General features: G+C 35.8%; 2 protein-coding genes across 3 annotated transcripts; one reads left to right on the forward strand and one right to left on the reverse strand.

Moving 5' to 3' along the window:
* The first annotated feature begins 9,265 nt into the window (after positions 1 to 9,265).
* Positions 9,266 to 14,591, forward strand: LOC107811030 (uncharacterized). 2 transcript variants are annotated; one of them, XM_016635874.2, is made up of 2 exons: positions 9,266 to 10,110; positions 13,347 to 14,591. In XM_016635874.2, the coding sequence occupies exons 1-2, from the start codon at positions 10,039 to 10,041 to the stop codon at positions 14,265 to 14,267; spliced, it is 993 nt and encodes a 330-aa protein (XP_016491360.1). In that variant the 5' UTR covers positions 9,266 to 10,038; the 3' UTR covers positions 14,268 to 14,591. The 2 variants fall into 2 exon arrangements, with proteins under 2 accessions (XP_016491360.1, XP_016491361.1); XM_016635875.2 differs by having other exon boundaries at positions 9,894 to 10,110; positions 13,350 to 14,591.
* Positions 14,592 to 15,113: 522 nt separating this feature from the next.
* On the reverse strand, positions 15,114 to 18,419 carry LOC107811031 (thylakoid lumenal 16.5 kDa protein, chloroplastic). The gene is made up of 4 exons (XM_016635876.2): positions 17,964 to 18,419; positions 16,205 to 16,344; positions 16,026 to 16,098; positions 15,114 to 15,467 (listed from the first exon to the last, which is right to left on the reverse strand). Exons 1-4 carry the CDS (start codon positions 18,307 to 18,309, stop codon positions 15,358 to 15,360), a joined length of 669 nt encoding a protein of 222 aa, XP_016491362.1. The 5' UTR covers positions 18,310 to 18,419; the 3' UTR covers positions 15,114 to 15,357.
* Between the last annotated feature and the right edge of the window lie 834 nt (positions 18,420 to 19,253).

Below are 19,253 nucleotides of genomic sequence, written 5' to 3' on the forward strand. Positions count from 1 at the left end.
GAGTTATGCCGACCGTAAAGTTCGTGATATTGCATTCATGGTTGGAGAAAGAATATTGCTCCGGGTTTCACCTATGAAAGGTGTAATGAGGTTCGGAAAGAAGGGCAAGTTGAGCCCTAGGTATATTGGACCTTTTGAAATTCTTGAAAGGGTGGGTGAAGTAGCCCACAGGCTTGTATTACCACCTAGTTTATCAGCAGTTCATCCGGTGTTCCATGTGTCTATGCTCCAGAAGTATTATGGTGATCCGTCCCATGTGCTAGATTTCAGCTCAGTCCAATTGGACAAAGATTTGACTTACGAGGAGGAGCCGATGGCTATTCTAGCCCGGCAGGTCCGACAATTGAGGTCTAAGAGTTATCCTTCAGTTCGGGTGCAATGGAGAGGTCAGTCATAGAGGAATCTACCTGGGAGTCCTAGTCGGACATGCTGAGTAAATATCCACATCTTTTCACCAGCTCATGTACTTTTTTTTCTAACTCCGTTCGAGGGCGAGCGTTTGTTTTAGAGGTGGAGAATGTGATGACCCAAAAGGTCATCTTTAAATTTGATAATTAGTTCTATGTTTTAAGACCTCGAAAAGTACTATTTATCATTATTCGACTTGTGCGCGCAGTCCGTATAATTTTTCGGAAAGTTTTTATGTAAAAAATGATTTAAAATGTGAAATAGAGCTTTAAAAATCAACAAAGTTGTCTTTGGTCAATATTTTGAGCAAATGGATTCGGATTAGTGTTTTGACAGTTCCGGTAGGTCCGTATCGGAATTTTGGACTAGGGCGTATGCCCGAAATTTAATTTGGAGGTACCTAGCTTGAATTATCGCCAGTTGGCGAAAACTAAAAGTCTAAAGGCTAAAGGTTTCTAAAGTTTGACCACGAGGTTAACTTTATGGATATCATACTCGGATTGATATTCTGACTGTTATGTCATTTATGACTTTTGTGCCAAATTTAAAGTCATTCCGGATTCATTTAACATATTTCGGTACGAGCTTTGTAAATTAAAAAGTTTAAAACTCAAAAGTTCGAATCGAGGTATAAATTGTGATTTTGATGTTGTTTGACGTGATTTGAAACCCCGAGTAAGTCTGTATCATGTTTCGGGACTTGTTGGTATATTTAGTTGGGGTCCCGGGGGCCTCGGGTTAATTTCGGGTGGTTAACGCATTATTTTTGGACTTGAAAAAACTGTAGAAATCTGCTTCTGGTTTCCTTCTTCGCGTTCGCGAGATGGGTCTCGCGTTGGCGAAGAAGAAATTAGAGGCAGGCGGGGTTGTTCTTCGCGTTCGCGAAGGAAAAAAGGCTGGTCAGGAATTTTGCCTTCGCGTTCGCGAAGGCCAATCCAGGCAAGCATCGCGTTCGCGAGGTAGCCCTCGCGTTCGCGAAGGGCAATGTTGGACAACACAAATTTGTGCTTCGCGAACGTGAGGCACTTACTGCGTTTGCGAAGAAGAAAAATCTGAAAAACATAACTTAAATTCTGGAAATGGGATTTCGACCCATTTTTCACCATTTTCGATTTTGAGCTCGGGTAAGTCGATTTTTGGGCAATTTTTACTGGAAAATATTGGGGTAAGTATTCCTTATCCTATATTGATTATATTTCATGATTCCATACTTATATATATATCATGAATTCGTGAATTTATGTAAGAAAAAATAGATTTTTTATAAAATCTTCTAAAAATATAAAATTTAGATTTGAAGGTCAATCCGATGTCGGAATTCGATAATTTTTATATAGTTGAACTCATATCGGAACGGGTGTTTGGATTTTGTGAGTTTTTTTTGGAATTCGAGACATGGGTCCCACTGTTGATTTTTAAAATAAATTTTAGATTTTTATCCGAAAAATTTATAAATTCATATGGAATTAATTCCTACGATTTGTATTGAGTATATTGAAATATTTATGACTAGATTTGAGGATTTCAGATAAGAATTCGCGAGGCAAAGGTTTATTGGATTCTTGAAATTTGGTTGCAAAGCGAGGTAAGTATCGTGGTTAACCTTGACTTGAGGGAATAGAACCCCTGAATTATTTGCTATGTGAATTTCATGTGCATCGAAGTATAGGCAAGGTGACGAGTGCCTATACTTTGTCAATTTAATTGGTTTCTTAATTATTTTAACATCTTAAATTGTTTTAAGAAACGAATTAATTATTATTATAATTATTTCTCTCCTATTCTTTGTCAAATATTAATTCTTGAATTACTGCAATAATTGTTACATGCTTATTGAGTTATGTGTCTTAATTGCTACTTGATATTTAGCATATTAAATATTAAACTGCCTATTTTCTACCTAATTTCCACAATAAATCGCTACTTGTCATTATTTATTTCATAAATAAATCATAATTATTGTATGCTTGTTGTCTATAATTTTATATTAATTGTTACATTTATTGGGGCAATTTCTTTTATAAGAATTGGTAAATGAATATATTGGAGGAGCGGGTTGCACGCCGCAACGTAAATGAAAATGAATATATTGGAGGAGCGGGTTGCACGCCGCAATGTAAATGAAAATGAATATATTGGAGGAGCGGGTTGCACGCCGCAACAGAATTCAATATAAATATATTGTGGGATCGGGTTGCAGCCTGCTGCAACAGACTTATTTAAAAATCTATATTGGGGGATCGAGTTGCACGCCATAACAGACTTGTTAAAAGTCTATACTGAAGGATCGGATTGCACGCTGCAACAGACTTATTTAAAATTCTATATTGGGGGATCAGATTGCACGCCGCAACAGACTTATTTAAAAGTCTATATTGGGGGCTCGGATTGCACGCCGCAACATAATTGATTGAAATAAATATATTGGAGGATCGGGTTGCACGCCGTAACAGATTTATTTGAAATATATATTGGAGGAACGGGGTAATTTCTTCTATGAGAATTGGTAAATGAATATATTGGAGGAGCGGGTTGCACGCCGCAAAAGAATTGATTGAAATGAATATATTGGAGGATCGGGTTGCACGCCGCAACAGACTTGTTTAAAAGTCCATATTGGAGGATCGGGTTGCACACTGCAACAGACTCTGATTGAAATAATAATTGGTTATGACTACCGAGTTGGCTTCAACTGTTGAAAAAAGATACCTATTTTATTTCTATTATTGTTGTTATTATTATTATTGCATACAGGTTAATGTATGTGACCTGCCTTAGCCTCGTCACTACTTCGTCGAGGTTAGGCTCGACACTTACCAGTACATAGGGTCGGTTGTACTGATACTACACTCTGTACTTCTTGTGCAAATTTCGGAGTTGGTCCCAGCGGCATACCATAGACTTGCTCGGATTTCAGCTACTCAGAGAAGACTTGAGGCATAACTGCACAACGTCCGCAGTTCTGAAGTCCCCGTCTACCTTATTTTAGCTATGTGTTTGCTTTCAGACAGCTTTATTTTATTCAGACCTTTATTTGTATTATTCTAGAAGCTCGTGCACTTGTGACACCAATTCTGGGATGGTATTTAGACATCACTATTATTATGGATTATTCACTACATTTCAGACTTTACTTCCGCATTTGTTTCTTTGTTAATAATCAATTTAAAATTGTTTTAAAATGGATAATATTATTCTAACATTGGCTTGCTTAACAAGTAAAATGTTAGGCACCATCACGATCCCGAAGGTGGGAATTTCGGGTCGTGACACTAACTTGGCTAGGCTTTGAATGGAAGATGATGATCCTAGGTTGAATGAAGAAGTGCGCTGCAACCATGGTTATGTGCTACCGATAATGACTGCTTGGATCCATCGGAACCCCGGTAGCAGATATTGGGTGTGTCTAAACTATGGGGTAAGTTTAATTTTTGTAAATTAGTTGAATCTTTCACTGATTGACCTTTAATTAATTCCTTGTGTTTCATTATTGTAGGGTCCAAGATCTTGTGATTTTTGGCGTTGGAGAGATGCAGAAATTGATCCAAGATCTTAATTTTTTATTCCTAAACTGGTGGAGAAAATTGGTGAACTTGAAAGGGCATTGGAAGTGTATGAAAATGTTGAGAAACCTAGGGGAAAAACAAGTGGAAAGGAAGATAGAGAGGCAATTAGAGAAGTTGGAGCGAGAGATTGAGAAGATGAAAGGAAGGGAGAAGAAGCGGAGGATTAGTTTGGTTAAGTCCAAGATTAGGGAGAAAGTACTTTAGTTTTTTGTGTTATGTGGATGTGTTATAGCTATAATCTATTGGTATCATGTAGTATATGTGAAGAATCATTCAATGAAGTTGCCTTAGGATCAGTTGTGGCAGTAGTATCTTTAGTGTTGCTTAACAAAACTGCAGCATATTTTGTAAAAAATTGGTGTAACTTTTGTTGTAATATAATGCACCTTGTTGATATAGTTTGTGTTGTGAAAATTGGCAATATGTCTGTTATAAATGCATGCTTTATATTGACTTAGAAATCTGCAGTCACTGCTGCATATTAGCAGCATAATTATACAGAAAAATAGATCAACAACTTTGCAGTCATTGTTGTATATTAGCAGCATATTTATGCAGAAAACATATTAACAACTTTGCAACAGACTTAAATAGAAAAACTGAAAAACTGACTTAACAAAATTGTAGTCATTACTGCATATCATTTCCAGTAAACATACCTACAAATCTGCAGTAATTGCTGCATATTGCAGAAAAACAGACTTAAACAGAAGAACACAGAAACTGACTTAACAAAATTGCAGTCATTGTTGCATATCATTTCCAGTAATAGACCTACAAATCAACAGTCATTGCTGCACATAATACCATAGACTTAAAAACTTTTAGTCATTGTTGAATATAGTTACATACCAAAATAGAATTTCATATTGTCTTTACATATACCAACTGACGAAAGGCAAACAAAAACACTAAAGTTCTAATATCTACTGGGCAGTTGATTGTGGTACTGATGAACTTGTTTGGCTCAAACGAACTCTTTCAGATGCCTTTGACCTTGTCTCCATTCTTTTCTTAGCTTGAATATGTTGAAGAGTCCTTGAGGTGATAGCTTTTTTACCTTTCCATTTCACCCATGTTCTTGGTTTGTGTCCAAAATCTCCAGTCACTACTGCAGAGTTCATAGGCACAGCTGACATTCCAGGCTATATTCATATAAATAAACTTAGTTAGTTTACATCTAAGTTTGATCAAAATGATTTCATAGTCACAGTTGACATTATATACTTACATTATAGATGGAAGCTCCACTTTCTCTTTGTAGAATTCCCATACCAACCATTCTTGGCCTCTTATAGGGTGTCCACCTTTCTATACCGGTAGCAATATCCTATAAAAAAGTGCAAATTATTAAGAGGTTAAACATAAAACAGACCTACAAATATGCAGTCTATAGAAGTAACTTCAGAATAATTACCTGTTTTGTTGAACCTCATGGTCTTTCTCTTCCTGTTCCTATTTTTGGTACACTTTGAAACTGAATGTGTTGATGAAGAACCAACACTTAATGACTTTGCACCACCATTTGATCTTGCAGTATCTTGTGTAGCCTTGTGACAACCTTTCTTGTTATGGCCTTTAGCATGACGGTTGTTGTAGGTCATCTGGGTACCTCTTTTGGAAAGCTTTCCTATTTTATTTTCAATTGGTTCTTTCCTTCTCACTTTCTTGGGCCTACCAGTCATTACTCTTACTTCTGGTGGTATAACCGAATGGTTTTGTGATTGTGGACAAATCTCCATATTTTGTACAGGCTGAAGGAAGTGACTGCAGGTTTTCATATAAGTCTCCCTACGGTACCAATGCGCAATGTAGTTAACTATCTCCAATTTCTTGAAATGGATAGCAGCTACAGCATGAGCACATGGTATACCCTTCAACATCCAAGCTCTACAAGTGCAGGTTAGCATGTTTAGATTCACTATATGCTTACTGGTGTGTCCTTCCTTCACTTCATAACCATATTGAGCATTCCAGTGTACCACACATTTTATTAATTTTGCTGTGTTCTCCTGCAATACCTTCAGTGCCATTGGAGAAATTTTATTGATCCAAGTATCACAGAAATCCCTTTTTGTGATATTCTTATCATCATCTTCACCCTAATCTATTCAAGAATTGTGATGATTGTTTTGTGCCTTGGCCCCAATATCCAAGAATTGAAAGTTTCAGCCATATTGTTGTCAACACTGTCACAATTGTTGAAATACTTCAAATACACCTTGCACCACCTCTCTTTGTTATAGTATAGCAGGTCCTCAACTATTTTATCTCCTAGTTTCTCCATGTGATCAAGATTTTTCCTTAACTTTTATTCATAAGTTGACCTAGCACATCTCCAAAAATAGTTTCTTCTCTCAATGCCTCTCCATATTTTTGACCAGTTTGCTAGGATGTGCCTGACACACATCCTATGTTCTGCCTGTGGGAGGATCTCACTGATTGCTTTGTCAAGTCCCTACAACATATAAAAGATAAATAGTTAAAATATAAACAGTTAAAAGAATAAATAGAATTAACAGATTTGAATAACACATTTAATAGAATATAGGTTACCTTCTGCATGTCTGTAATAATAGTCAACTTTGTCCCATATCCAAGCTCAAGATTATTCTTTAAAAGATTCATAAACCATATCCAATTAAATGTGTTTTCAACTTCAACTACTGCCCAAGCCAATGGCAACATCTGATTATTCCCATCCTTACAAACAGCCACAAGTAATTGCCCTTTACATACACCTTTCAAAACCAACCATCAAACCCAATACACCTCCTACAACCATCAAGGAAGGTCTTCTTCAATGCATCAAAGCAGATATTAAATGCTACAAATATTTTCCTTCCATCTTCATGTGTTTCTTCACTAAGTCTCATAACACATGTGCTGCCTAGATTAGTCCTTAGCAACTCATCTCTATAGTCCAGAATTCTGCCAAACTTCTTAACATGGTCTCCCATAATCTGTGTTAACACAATATTCTTGATTTTCCTTGCAACAGTCCTTCCAATATACACTTTTAACTCCTTTTGAACTAACTCATAAAACTTAAAGATTCTAATATTTGATTAAGAAATTATTCTGTCCTTGTATCTTTCTGCTAAGTACTTTGAGTTACTCAGTTTGTTCTTGGTAGTACCATTGCACTTGTGAAGTAGATTATAGTTCTTCACCACAAAATCTTTTGTCCTAGAATCATAACTAGCAAACAAGAGCCATGGACATCCAACACAACACTTTACCCTCACCCTTGTTGGTTCATTAACATACTTATCTAACTCTACATGTTCATCAACTGCATACTTAGTAAGTGTTTCTCTAAACTGTCTAACACTTTCAAAAGAAATTCCAGTTTTCCAAACAATTAACTTACAACTAGGATCAAAGATAACCCTATTTTGCTGCTTTCTTCTTGCTCTTACTGGCTGTTGGACTTCATCTTCAGCTTCATCATAAGCAATTTCATAAGGATCTGTTTCAAAACTAGCAGCTTCATATGAGGGATAATATGGCTCATCTCCAATAATCTTACCTTCTAAAGATGTCTTCTTCCTAGTTGCATACTCATCATATCCTACATCTGGACCCCTTTTACCTAACTTGGCATGTCTAGTTTGAACCTCTTTCTCTTTTTTCTTCATCCTATGCACTTTTTTCCTCTCTTCTCTTAAATTCCTATACTCCTCATCAACATCACTACCATATTCTTCTTCCCCTTTCTCAAACAACTCTTCAATTTCTGAATCTCTACTATGGTCACTACTTTCTATATCAGTTTCAACTAATGGAGTATCGTCAAGATTAGAAGGACCACCCTCATCCCCACCAAACACATTATCAACAGCAAGGACACTATTTTGTGGTTCTTCAAACCCTACACCTTCACTGCCCCCAACACTTTGATTTATCCATTTATCAAAAGACACACTAGATTTCCCACACACATGGCTTGCATATTCAATAGTTAGAGGGACCACTAATGCTTCATCAACAGAGTGGGACACATACACTTCAAATATATCCCCATTTTTTAATAGAGGCACAATACCCATAATATCCCTATGAGTTAAAATTTTTACCAAAGTGTTAGAATTATGTGGTCTCACATAAATATCACATGTTTAACAATTATACCCATTTTCTTTCACATAGTCTACAAACTCAAAATACGAAAATCTGTCAACATCAATATCAAAGTACTCTATCATAATACCTCCTTCGTAGTTGATAGGATACTGTTGTAACTGACCTCTATGGAACATCCTCACTGTAACGAGCTCAAAAGCCATTTCTTCGAACTGAAATCAGTAAACAAGAAAAATATCCGTAAATATTTTTTTTACACTTCAAAATCGACAAGAGATTGAAGAATCTACAAGAGAAGCCAACGATCTTCAGTATCTACACTCTAATCGACGAGATTTGAGGGAAAATCGATACTAGGTTTTGACTTCATCAGCCCTTTTCTTGTTTTTTTTAGAGAGAAATGAGGTTGGGTAATTCAGCCTAGGGTAAAAAAATAAAAAATAACGAGTCAGGTATTTTAATCGGGTGGATTTTTAAGTAATGGACTGGATCATTAAAAAGGTTGAGTTCATTTATGACGTGACATCACTAGAAAGAGCGTGGCTCACACTCGTTAGTCTTTAACTGGTGTGGGGGTCATGGAGGGTGGAACAAAATTCACTTACAATGTGTTTAGGGGGGGGGGTAAAAGAACACCCGTTTAGTTAAAGTGTTCAAACCTGATTTTGGACAAGTTTAATGGGGTATTTATGTATTTTACCTTTAAAATTTCATCAAATAGTTGATTATTTCCACTGTTGAAATACTTGGAAGACTATTTTGGATGTATTCAAGATTAGTTTACAGATAGATTGGTATGCTTTTTATTTTAGAAAATACACTACTATAGATGACACATGCAGCTTTAATATATTCTCTTATGATACTCAAATATAATGTGGAAATAATATCATTGAAACCAATTTTCCAATTTTGATATCTATGTTTGACATTGAGTGGATGTTAAAATGAGTATTATAGCACGTAGTTTAAACAAGTATAAATTATTATTTAATTTTATATAAGTTATTAAAAGAAATTATTTGTAAATTGTGATCCCAAATATCATTTTCTATCCTTGATTAAATGAATATAACGATGATTAATTTATTTATCAAAAAATTAATTGAACACCTACAAATAACAATTTTAAGATTGCAATGTTGGGCGTATACAAGCCTTTCTCATCTGGTATATATATATATAGTTTTGCAGGCTGCTTCACCGGGCCTCATCATTCACATGGCCTCAATAAGGGTTTTTTCTTTATTTGTCGCTTTCTTGAATTATAGATCTGACCTTTTTGATACACTTATCTCTTCATCTAATCCTTTTTTAAATCTACACCTTAATGTCTTCTAGTTGCTACTATTATCCACATTTATGTCTTTTTGCTTCTACGATTCTTCAACTTTATGTCCCTTACTCTTTTTTTCATGTATTCAAATTATGCAGAGCCACTGAATCAAAGCTCATTCCAGAGTCATCATCTTCATTTTCGTGATATCCCATATCCGAGTCTTTATCTATATTGTCTATACATATATACACACATTTCGAACTCACTGATTTTAGATTCTGATTTATTTTTCTTCAACATCCATTAGAGACAAATGTCTATATATTTCAAGAATTAAAAACATACTAGAAATTTTTGTTTTATTTTTTTTCTCTGTCAAATTCGAATCACTATAAATAGATCTAAAAATACCAAACATAATCCAACAAGTAATGCAAAAAGAAAAGGAAAAAAGGAATCAAAATAGTGGCCATCTGTCACCATCCGATGCGAAGTCAACTGATCTCAACCCTGTAATCTATAAGAAGAAAACTAAAATAAGACATTACTAGTAATAAACTACGATAACAATATAAATTAAACAATCCCAGAAACTTTTGCAGTTTTTAGTTTCAATTATATTGGAGAAATTGTGTACCCATTTTACAGTTAGTTGGTTTGCTTCATTTATTTATTTTTGGAAAATTGGGTAGGTGGAAAATGGCAAGCTCTGTGGAGAAAAATGAAGTTGTTTCCATTGAACTTCCAGCTCCTCCTGGTTGGAAGAAGAAGGTAGTTCTCTCTTTTGTTCAGTTCTTAAAGTTTTTTGAAAAGTTAATTTTTTTTAAAATTGTTTTTTTGGATTTTATGTAAAGTTAGTTTCTTTAGCTTTGGTATGTGCAAATTTGCTACAATGTGTTTTGTGGGTGTTGTTTAATTTTGCTTATTTTTGTGTTTCTGAGATTGAAATTTTGGTTTTAATGAGTAGGAGTTATTTAGGAGATAGGGTTTTGTTCAGGCTTTATGTTAGCTTATGTCCAGCCTCTAGTTTCTTGAAAAAGTTCTGATTTTTATTGAATTCATGTAAAGTTTGATTCTTTAGCTTTGGTATGTGCAAATTTGCTACACTGGGTTTTGTGGGTATTGTTTAATTTTGCTTATATTTGTGCCTTTCAGGTTGAATTTTTTGTTTTGATGAGTAAGAGTCATTTAGGAGATAGGGTTTTGCTCAGGCTTTATATTCGATTAGCTCATGTTCAGCCTCTGTTTTCTTGAAAAAAGTTCCAATTTTTATTGATTTCATGTAAAGTTCGACTCTTTAGTATGGTATTTGGAATTTCTTTTAAAATGGGTTTTGTGGGTATTGTTTAATTTTATGTAGTTATGTTATGAGATTCAGATGTTGAATTCTTGTTTTAGAAGAGTAAGGGTAGTTTAAAAGATATGGCTTTCCCCAGGCTTCACATTAGTACATCTATGTTTGCTTGAGAAATTCCCCATTTTAGTGATTTCATGTAAAGTTCGTTTCTTTAGCTCTCGTATTTGCAATTATTGTAATTTTCTAGTTCTGGGGTTGAATTTTTGGTTTTGAAGAGTTAGAGTAGTTTAGGAGATAGTGTTTCCGAGGGTTTAGGAGGATGTTTAGTCTTGTTTTTGTAGATTTTCTGCAAGAAATGTCAATCGGTGTTAATATGAATCTCGGTGTTCTTTGATATTGGGGTTTTCCTGCTTCTATAAGTTTGAGGCATTTCTTCTTGTTCTTAACTTCATATTCTTTTGTAGTGCGCAGAAGTACTCGGTTCTGCGTTTTGGTTTGTTTTATCATAAGTAAAGCTTCATATAGTCGAGCCCAACTTGTTTGGGGCTGTGGCTTAGTTGTTGTTGTTTTATAAGTAAAGCTTCATGCGTTCGTGCTATAGAGGAGAGAACCAGGTAATCCCATTTATTGCAGTACTGCAATTATGTCCAATGGATCCAGAACAGCAGTTTTTCTTATCGGGATGAACTGGTTGTGCAGTAACAGCGAAATTAAATGCACTTGAGTTTTTTTTGTCGCGTATTAGACGACTTTAAAACTTCGGAAAATATTGTTTCATCTTTTCCTACTCATGGTAATCTTTCTTGCATCCCTATGGTTTTTCCCATTTATTGCAGGACATGCTTTTTGTTTCTCTTAAACTGCCTTAAACCAATGTTAATTAGCTTGGAAATATTTTAAGCTCTAAAACAAGGATAAAAAGTTGAAAACTGCAGGTTTACGGTTAAGTAAGATTGGCTTGGGTGAGTTTTTGCCCATTTTTTTGAGAAACCTTAGAAGGGAGGAGGAAAGATGAGAGGAAACCGGGCATAGGATCGGCAATACAAAAATGGGAATTTAGACTAAGTTTCAATTATAAGCCTTATCCATCATGGAGGTACTGATTTTGAACCACTATGTTGCTAGAATAAGATATTATGCAGCAAAAACCTGAAAAACATTTCAAAATTTTCGATTGGTGCAAAAATAAGAGATGATGATGCTGAAAAGTGCTTTTCATCCTCATGTAATTATAGAGCTTATAGGTGCCTGGACTTGGTTCCTTTAGATCTGAGACATGTTAACAAGACCTTGATCGAAAATATTTTTTTCTCAATCAGACGGATAGTTACTGTTGGTGCCTTAGTAGGTTATAATGATTCAAGTATCTAAAGACTCTCTTGCTCAACTGGCTTTTTAGATGTTGTCTTGCTGCCATTCTGTGATTCTTTTGGCTTGGTTGACAATTTTCTGTTGAGAGGAAAAGTATGTTATGTAAAATAGAAAACCTTTTTATTGGAGCTAGAAAACTGTGATTCAGGTATGCAAAAACTTCTTTGTTTTTGAGATCTTTACAAAAATAGCTTGCCGGATTCACTATTTATTTTCCCTAGCCGGTATACATAGATTTATACACATATTTTACATGGATTATTACATATATTTTACAGCGTCCAGCTATTTTTAGTTTAAGTGGTTGGGTTGGCGGCTATTTAGGTTAATTCTATTTTGTTTTTTCATGATCGCCGTGTTAATTCATAATGATGGCATATGTTACTCTTTGATAAGAAAGGAAAGAAAATCAATCACGATCAAAATACACTCAAGCTATACTCTATTTACAAGATCCTAGAATATTCTAGAATATCGACGAGATTCTAACATGAACAATCCTTTATGTAATCCTAGGGTGAGTTTGTTTCCTTTCTGGTAAATTCATCTATACTACAAAATAAAAATTTAAAACAGGCGATCATGTCTTTCAGCTGTGTGCTAAAGACGACTTGTTTGATGTCCCAATTTAAATGCAGAACCTGTCATATCTTCACTGTGAGGGAGAATCCATAGGATTCAATTTCAGGGAAAAAGATAAATTTATACAAGTTGAAACTCTACAGAATCTCATTTGATTAAGAGGAGAAACATCATAGGAAGCCCTTTAGCTCTGATTTTGATTTTCTACTGAAATTGCCGTTGGATGTGGCTGTGCAGCCTACAAACTGTGTGCTAACTTATATCTTCATGCATACTAGTTAAGCAGCAGATTCGTGTATTTTGTTGCATTGGTTTTTTGTTTCAGAAAGACTCCTAAATTACTTACAACTCCTTTAAGCACTCTTTTATCTCCTTTTCCATCTCTCGAGTAGTTTTTTATCTTTCGTTGCCCTCAGGGCTTTGGTCTAGTGGTAAGAGCGTAGTGCATGATCTGTGGGTTACGCCGCGCATGTCACGGATTCGAACATCTATTGCAAAACAAAAGCCTAGCAATTAAGTGGAGAAGGAGGGAGGGATAGGTCCATTATCCAATGAGTTTGTACTGTGCACCACTGACCCTGAAGATTTTTCAGTTATCAAAATTAAAAGTAGCTTCCTATCTTTGGAACTGCCACAGCTTGTCCAATACTCCTTTTTAGCACCCACCCAAACCCGCTCCAAGAACATTATAAAGAACTTAAAAGAGAAAAATGGAGAACATATTTCTTTTTAAAATTGACTCTTTCTGTTCCTTTAGCAGTTTCTGCCTAAAACAGGAGGTACTCCAAAGAAGAATGAAATCGTATTTACTGCACCAACAGGGGAGGAGATCACCACAAGAAAACAGTTGGAACAGTACCTGAAGTCGCATCCCGGTGGTCCACCAGTAGCAGAGTTTGATTGGGGAACTGGTGATACTCCAAGAAGATCCCCAAGGATTAGTGAAAAGGCAAAGGCAGCTCCATCTCCGGCAGAAAGTGAGCCTGCTAAGAAACGAGGCAGAAAGTCTTCAGCTTCAAAGAAGGATTCCAATGAAGTCCCTGAAGAAACAGAAGCAGCAAAGGACGATGACATGGAAGAAGCTGAAGAACATGAGAAGGATACTGCAGCAGTGGAAGCTGATAAGGATGTTGAACAGAAACAAGACGAGAACCAAGATGAAACTCAAGATGGAGAGAGCGAAATAGAGACGAAAGAGGAAGCTGAAGCTACTGAGAAGGATGTATCAAAGAAAGATGAAATTGAATCTTCTGAGAATGATGGAAAGAAAGACGAAAGCCAAAATGCCTATGGCAAAGTAGAAGATGCTCCTTCTGAAGAAGCTCAGGTTGAGAAAGATGTCCAGATGGCTGATAACGTTGGACATCCCAAAGATGTTGAAGAGGCTGCTGGTGATAAAGTAGCTGATGGTCCTGAAGCTGCTAAAATGATTGAGGAGGAAAAGGATGTACAGGTTCAAGAAAAAGTAGAAAACATGCCTACTGAAACAGTGACATCAGATTCTATCGCTGCTGAGGAAAAGAAGCATCAAGCGGAAGGAGAACAGAACGATGAGCAGAAAACTAGTGCTGCAACAACGAGCACTGAAGATCAACATAATTTGATGAACAGTGAAAAAAGTAAGGTGGATGGTGAAGTAACTGAGAATGGCAGCAACACTAATGAGGCCAAGCCTTGAGCTGCAGTTTGAGTAGCTTCGTGCCACTTCTCTGCTCTCTCTCTGTCTAACCTTTTACTCCTACTTGCTTCTTTTCGATGACTGTATTGTCGTTAAATTATAGATACTCTAATTGTTCACGAGACGTCTGTATGCAAAATCTTAGATTTAGGACCTAAATATTGCTCTGGTAGGACTTATCGCCTGCAAAGATATTTGCACCACTACTAATCTATGTCATAGATTAGACCTTCAGCAGAAACACTAATTGCGCTGAGGTAATTTGTAGTTGTCAAGATCGCCATAGCTCGTTGTATGAAACTCAGTGATGTAAGCTTATATAAAGCCTTTGTGTTATCTTGACTAACAAGGGAATTGGCTAATACGAGTTACTGCAGTTTGTTGTGGAGTGATTGTGTTCTTACCTTTCAGTAATACATCTATCAATCAACTACCTTAATCCAAAACTAGTTTGATGATTGCTCAGGTGGTCGTTGTCCAAGGTTGTATAATTTTCTTAGCTCAATCTGAGGATTAATCCAGTTCTTGGCTTGATGCTAATTGAAAAGTTTATTATGCAGCAATGCTGAAATTTCAATAGCTTGTTCCCTTTTCAAAAGCAATAAAATATCCAGATTAGGGCAGCCCGGTGCACTAAGCTCCCGCTGGGTGCGGGATTCGGGGAAGGGCCGGACCACCAGGGACTATTGTACACAGCTTTATCCTACATTTTTACAAGAGGCTGTTTCCACGGCTCGAACCCATGATCTCCTGGTCACATGGCAGCAACTTTACTAGCTCCCCTTCGAATTGTGCACCGGTAATTGTTTGAAGTGAACTGGCAGAAGCAAAAGAAAAAAGAAAAGCTGATAACAATAGTCTAGTCTTTTTTCTCACACATTTAGCTTCAACTGAAACAAACTCAAATACATTGTATATTTTTCATTTGACAGAGGAAAAAAACACTGAAAATGATTACTGTATAACTTTGTAGATACATAAACAGTAAAAGTAATGTCAAAGGTAAAAACATGTTGGCATGGACCAAATTTTCTCAATTCTCATATTAATAGGTATCAGATAAAAGAGGGAAATGCTAATTCCTTTTGCTTCAAAGCCCTTTTAGCTCTTCAACCAATCCTGTTAATGTTGTCCATTTCTCAAATGCACTTGCTGATGCCAAAAAAGCTGTCTTTGTTCCTTCAATGTCATTCTTAGTAACTGCATAATACAGAATAAACAAGAAAAATGGTTAATTTTCATTGACAAAAGTACATATTTCGTGATCTTACGGCATCCAAGGGTTTGGCCTAACGGTCAATAAAATTGCGAAAACTATGGGAGACCAAGGTTCATAACAGAGACAAAAAAACGACACATAATTTCTCCCATCTGCCTAAGTCTTAGTATCAGAGTTACCTAGTACCTCGCTTCTAGGTTGGCAAGCTTCTGAAGAAAGGGTGCACATGTCACCTTAAGCGAATCCCACAGCGAAATTGGAGAGGAAAGTGAAGAGTTTTATAAGGCATGGCAAAAGTTCACATAGTACGCGCGCTTTTGGGGCTCGAGATGGCGTAACCCAAAAAGTATAAATCTGTGCGGGCCTAGGCCTAAAGTGGACAATACGTCCCATGGGCTTGGGTCGCTGGTGAGATCTAGCAGATATTTGGTGAAATATTTGAGGTGCCACAAGCTAGTCCGGACACCACCATTATAAAATTTTTAAATAAAAACACTTTCTTGATTTTGTGATCACTGGTTTCTCAAGAAAAACATTACCTGATGAAACTAGAGAAAATAGCGAAGAATTGAAGGAATCAATCTCTGTTTTCTCCTCATCGCTACCACTAAACTGTAACAACACGAGGAAAATAATATTCAGTGCACATGAACATCAGCTGCAAAATAGATAATGAAAAAAAATATGTGCTTGAAATGGAAAGATCAACTAAAAACACCTTGTTGAATGCTGAATTAACTTTCTGAACCCAATCTGCATCAGTGCTTTGGCCAAGAACTGAACTTGCAGCTGATAAATCATTGTTCTCTATTGCTTGACCTACTATACTGAGCTTGTATACCAAATCTTGCAAGTATCCTTCACCATTGTATATAATAAATGAGAGTTAACAAATCTATACTTCAAAAACTTCTTAACATTATTGCAAGATTTCATTAATTAACAAATTAAGCAATGACATAACAACAACAACAACAACAAACTCAGCATAATACCACATAGTGGGGTCTGGGGATGGTAGTGTGTACGCAACTTTAATCATACCTTGTGGAGATAGAGAGGCTGATTACGCAATGACATAGTCTAGTTTTAATTGCATGCAGATAAGATTATTAGGCCATTTTTCGTGGTTAGAAAAGTACTATGTTTTTAGGTACAGGGGCGGATGTAGCTCACTTTGAACCCACAACTTTCAAGATGGAGTAAAGATATATATGTAAAAACCTACTAAAATCTCAATAAATATGAAATCTGAACCCATAACTTTAACAATACAATGAGTTTATTGCCGCTTCTCAATCAGGTATACATCAAAATTCAAGTCTAATTGCTACCAAGACTTAAATTCTATACCTTTGAAGCTCTCACACTTCATTATCTCCTAAGATGATTCAGGTAACTGACTACTCAAACAATTTGGGATCCCAACTTAGGAACTTTCTGGTGTTGCACTCTTTTCTGATAAAATAAACTTGATTGCGATCCATAAATAAAAAGATGAAACTAAATAACTAAGGTTGGATCATCATTATGATACTATACTTAAGAAAATGGATATCTAAAAACAAGGTGTAGCTCCCCCAAATTCGCGCTTAAGACAATGCAGACTAGTCAATTAAAAATATAGTTTCCTTTTCGAAATTTGGTAATCAAATGTATAATTATAATACAAAGTTTAATATGGTAATATGGCAAAAATTTAACTATTACAAATGGATTTTGGCTGCTTTTCTCATTCTGCAAACAACATTTTAAGCAAAAACCAGCCAAGTCCTTATATTACCAACTTACTGATATGAAAACAAAGAACTTTATATTATCAACTGCACTATAATGGTGAAACTTGGGAAATGACAGAACCTAATATTCACTTTAATTGGGTAACTTTTGAATTCTCTATATTTCAATGTCCAACCTGTACTTTTATAGGCATATTGTACAACTCCAAGAATTAGTCCCATAAACAAAACTTAACCACCGAAGGGAGCCTTGGAGCAACAACAAAGTGTCTACAGAGGCGGACCTATGCTATAGGTAGAGGGGCCACAGGAACCCATAAAGTTCGACAAAAATTCTATATAAACATGTATATGTCATTAGAAAATATTGATATATTAGTAGTTGACACCCTATATATAAAGCAGATTTTGGTTGAATCAAAAAGTGCACCCGCGACCTTCAAATCCTGGGTCCACCTCTGGTTGTCTTCGTGTGACTTATAGGTCACGTGTTCGAGCCGTGGAAGCAGCCGCTAATGCTTGCATTAGGTTAGGCTGTCTACGTAACACCTTTGGGGTGCGGCCCTTCCTCGGAACCTGCATGAACGCGGGATAACTTGTGCACCGGACTACCCTTTAACCAAAACTTAACCACCAAATAAGGGGTGCTTCAGTAAATATATCACATAACAAACTATTCAAACTATACTTAATTTTACTAGGGAAATTTTCAAGAAACAAGAAAAGATTTTTTTTTACCTTTCTCCTTAGTAGAGGAATTGATAATGCCTTGTCTTTCAAGTCTTTTCTTTCTGTCCTTTTTCACTTTTTCCATCAACTCATCATCCTCATCAGCTTCTAAAATTGCAGCATTGGCTTGAAAAAGTCCATTACCAGTTAAAGATAGCAATAAACTTGATGCAATGCTAATTGAAAGGCTTCTCTTGCTAATAATTAAAGAATTAAAACTAGGTACATTATTTTCTGCTTTGCACACAATTAATTGTCTCTTAACACTGATTTTTTGGACTGTTAAATTGGACAAAGAAGATGAATGAAGAGAAGGAAGAAAAGATTTAGGATTTGAGAGGCACACAGTTGCCATTTTTTTCTTTTGTTTTTTTTCCCCTTTCTTTTTATTTTTCCTCTTAAATTTCTCTGTTTTTTCTGTTAGTATATGGTGGCAGTGTGACAAGTTGGAGTATAGAGGATAAGATTACAAGATTTCCCTCATATCAGAACCATTCTCAGGTCATTAAAATGTTGAGGGTATTTCAGTCATTTTAATACCAAACAAACAAAAAACTTAAACAAGCAAATAAAATTAAGAGAACATCCTATCTTCCACTGTTCCTACTTCCAACACATAACCAGTTAAATTTTAACTTGTTTAGTCAGGAAAAACACTAAACATTAAACAATTCCTCCGACAAAAAATATGATCAATTATAATTTGAATAGAGAAAATTACCATACAAACACATCAATTACAATGTAAAAATTACATGGGGCGTCCTATTTGGTCGCCTCTTTTTAGCTGGCTATCAAATTAATAATTTTTAAAAATAAGGTACAAGTTAAAAGGTGGCACAAATATAATGTACGACTGCAAATCCCCAATTATAATTTGAATATTTTAGTGGTGACTGGTGAGAATCCCACGTTGTGGCCGTGGAGACCCGGGTTCGAATCCCAGTAGCCACATATCTTTACCGAGGGTTTATAGGAAACAATCTCTCTACTCTCACAAGGTAGGGGTAAGGTCTGCATGCACTCTACCCTCCCCATACCCCACATTTGTAGGATTATATTGGATTTGTTGTTGTACTCAATTACTCATACAAATTCCTTTTGTGTTATATTTACAGATCATATATTTTACTAATCTTCTATAAAAATGGCTATATATAACTAAAAGAATATTTGTATAAACCATAAAATCAATCTCTCCGGCTTTAGTGAGCCAGGAGTTGAATCTTGACTCGAGTTTGTATTGTATTCTTTTCCTTTTCTCTTTTATTTAATTGACGCTGCAAGATAAGGTTGCGG

The sequence above is a fragment of the Nicotiana tabacum genome, chromosome 21, assembly GCF_000715075.1.
Source record: "Nicotiana tabacum cultivar K326 chromosome 21, ASM71507v2, whole genome shotgun sequence".
NCBI classification, from domain to species: Eukaryota; Viridiplantae; Streptophyta; class Magnoliopsida; order Solanales; family Solanaceae; genus Nicotiana; species Nicotiana tabacum.

Coding starts and splice junctions, on each gene's coding strand:
- LOC107811030 (XM_016635874.2), top strand. CDS start 10,039: ATGGCAAGCTCTGTGGAGAAAAATGAAGTTGTTTCCATTGAACTTCCA. Junction 10,111..13,346: donor CTCCTGGTTGGAAGAAGAAG/GTAGTTCTCTCT, acceptor CTGTTCCTTTAG/CAGTTTCTGCCTAAAACAGG.
- LOC107811031 (XM_016635876.2), bottom strand. CDS start 18,309: ATGGCAACTGTGTGCCTCTCAAATCCTAAATCTTTTCTTCCTTCTCTT. Junction 16,345..17,963: donor TTCCTCTACTAAGGAGAAAG/GTAAAAAAAAAT, acceptor ACAATGGTGAAG/GATACTTGCAAGATTTGGTA. Junction 15,468..16,025: donor ATTTTCTCTAGTTTCATCAG/GTAATGTTTTTC, acceptor TGTATTATGCAG/TTACTAAGAATGACATTGAA.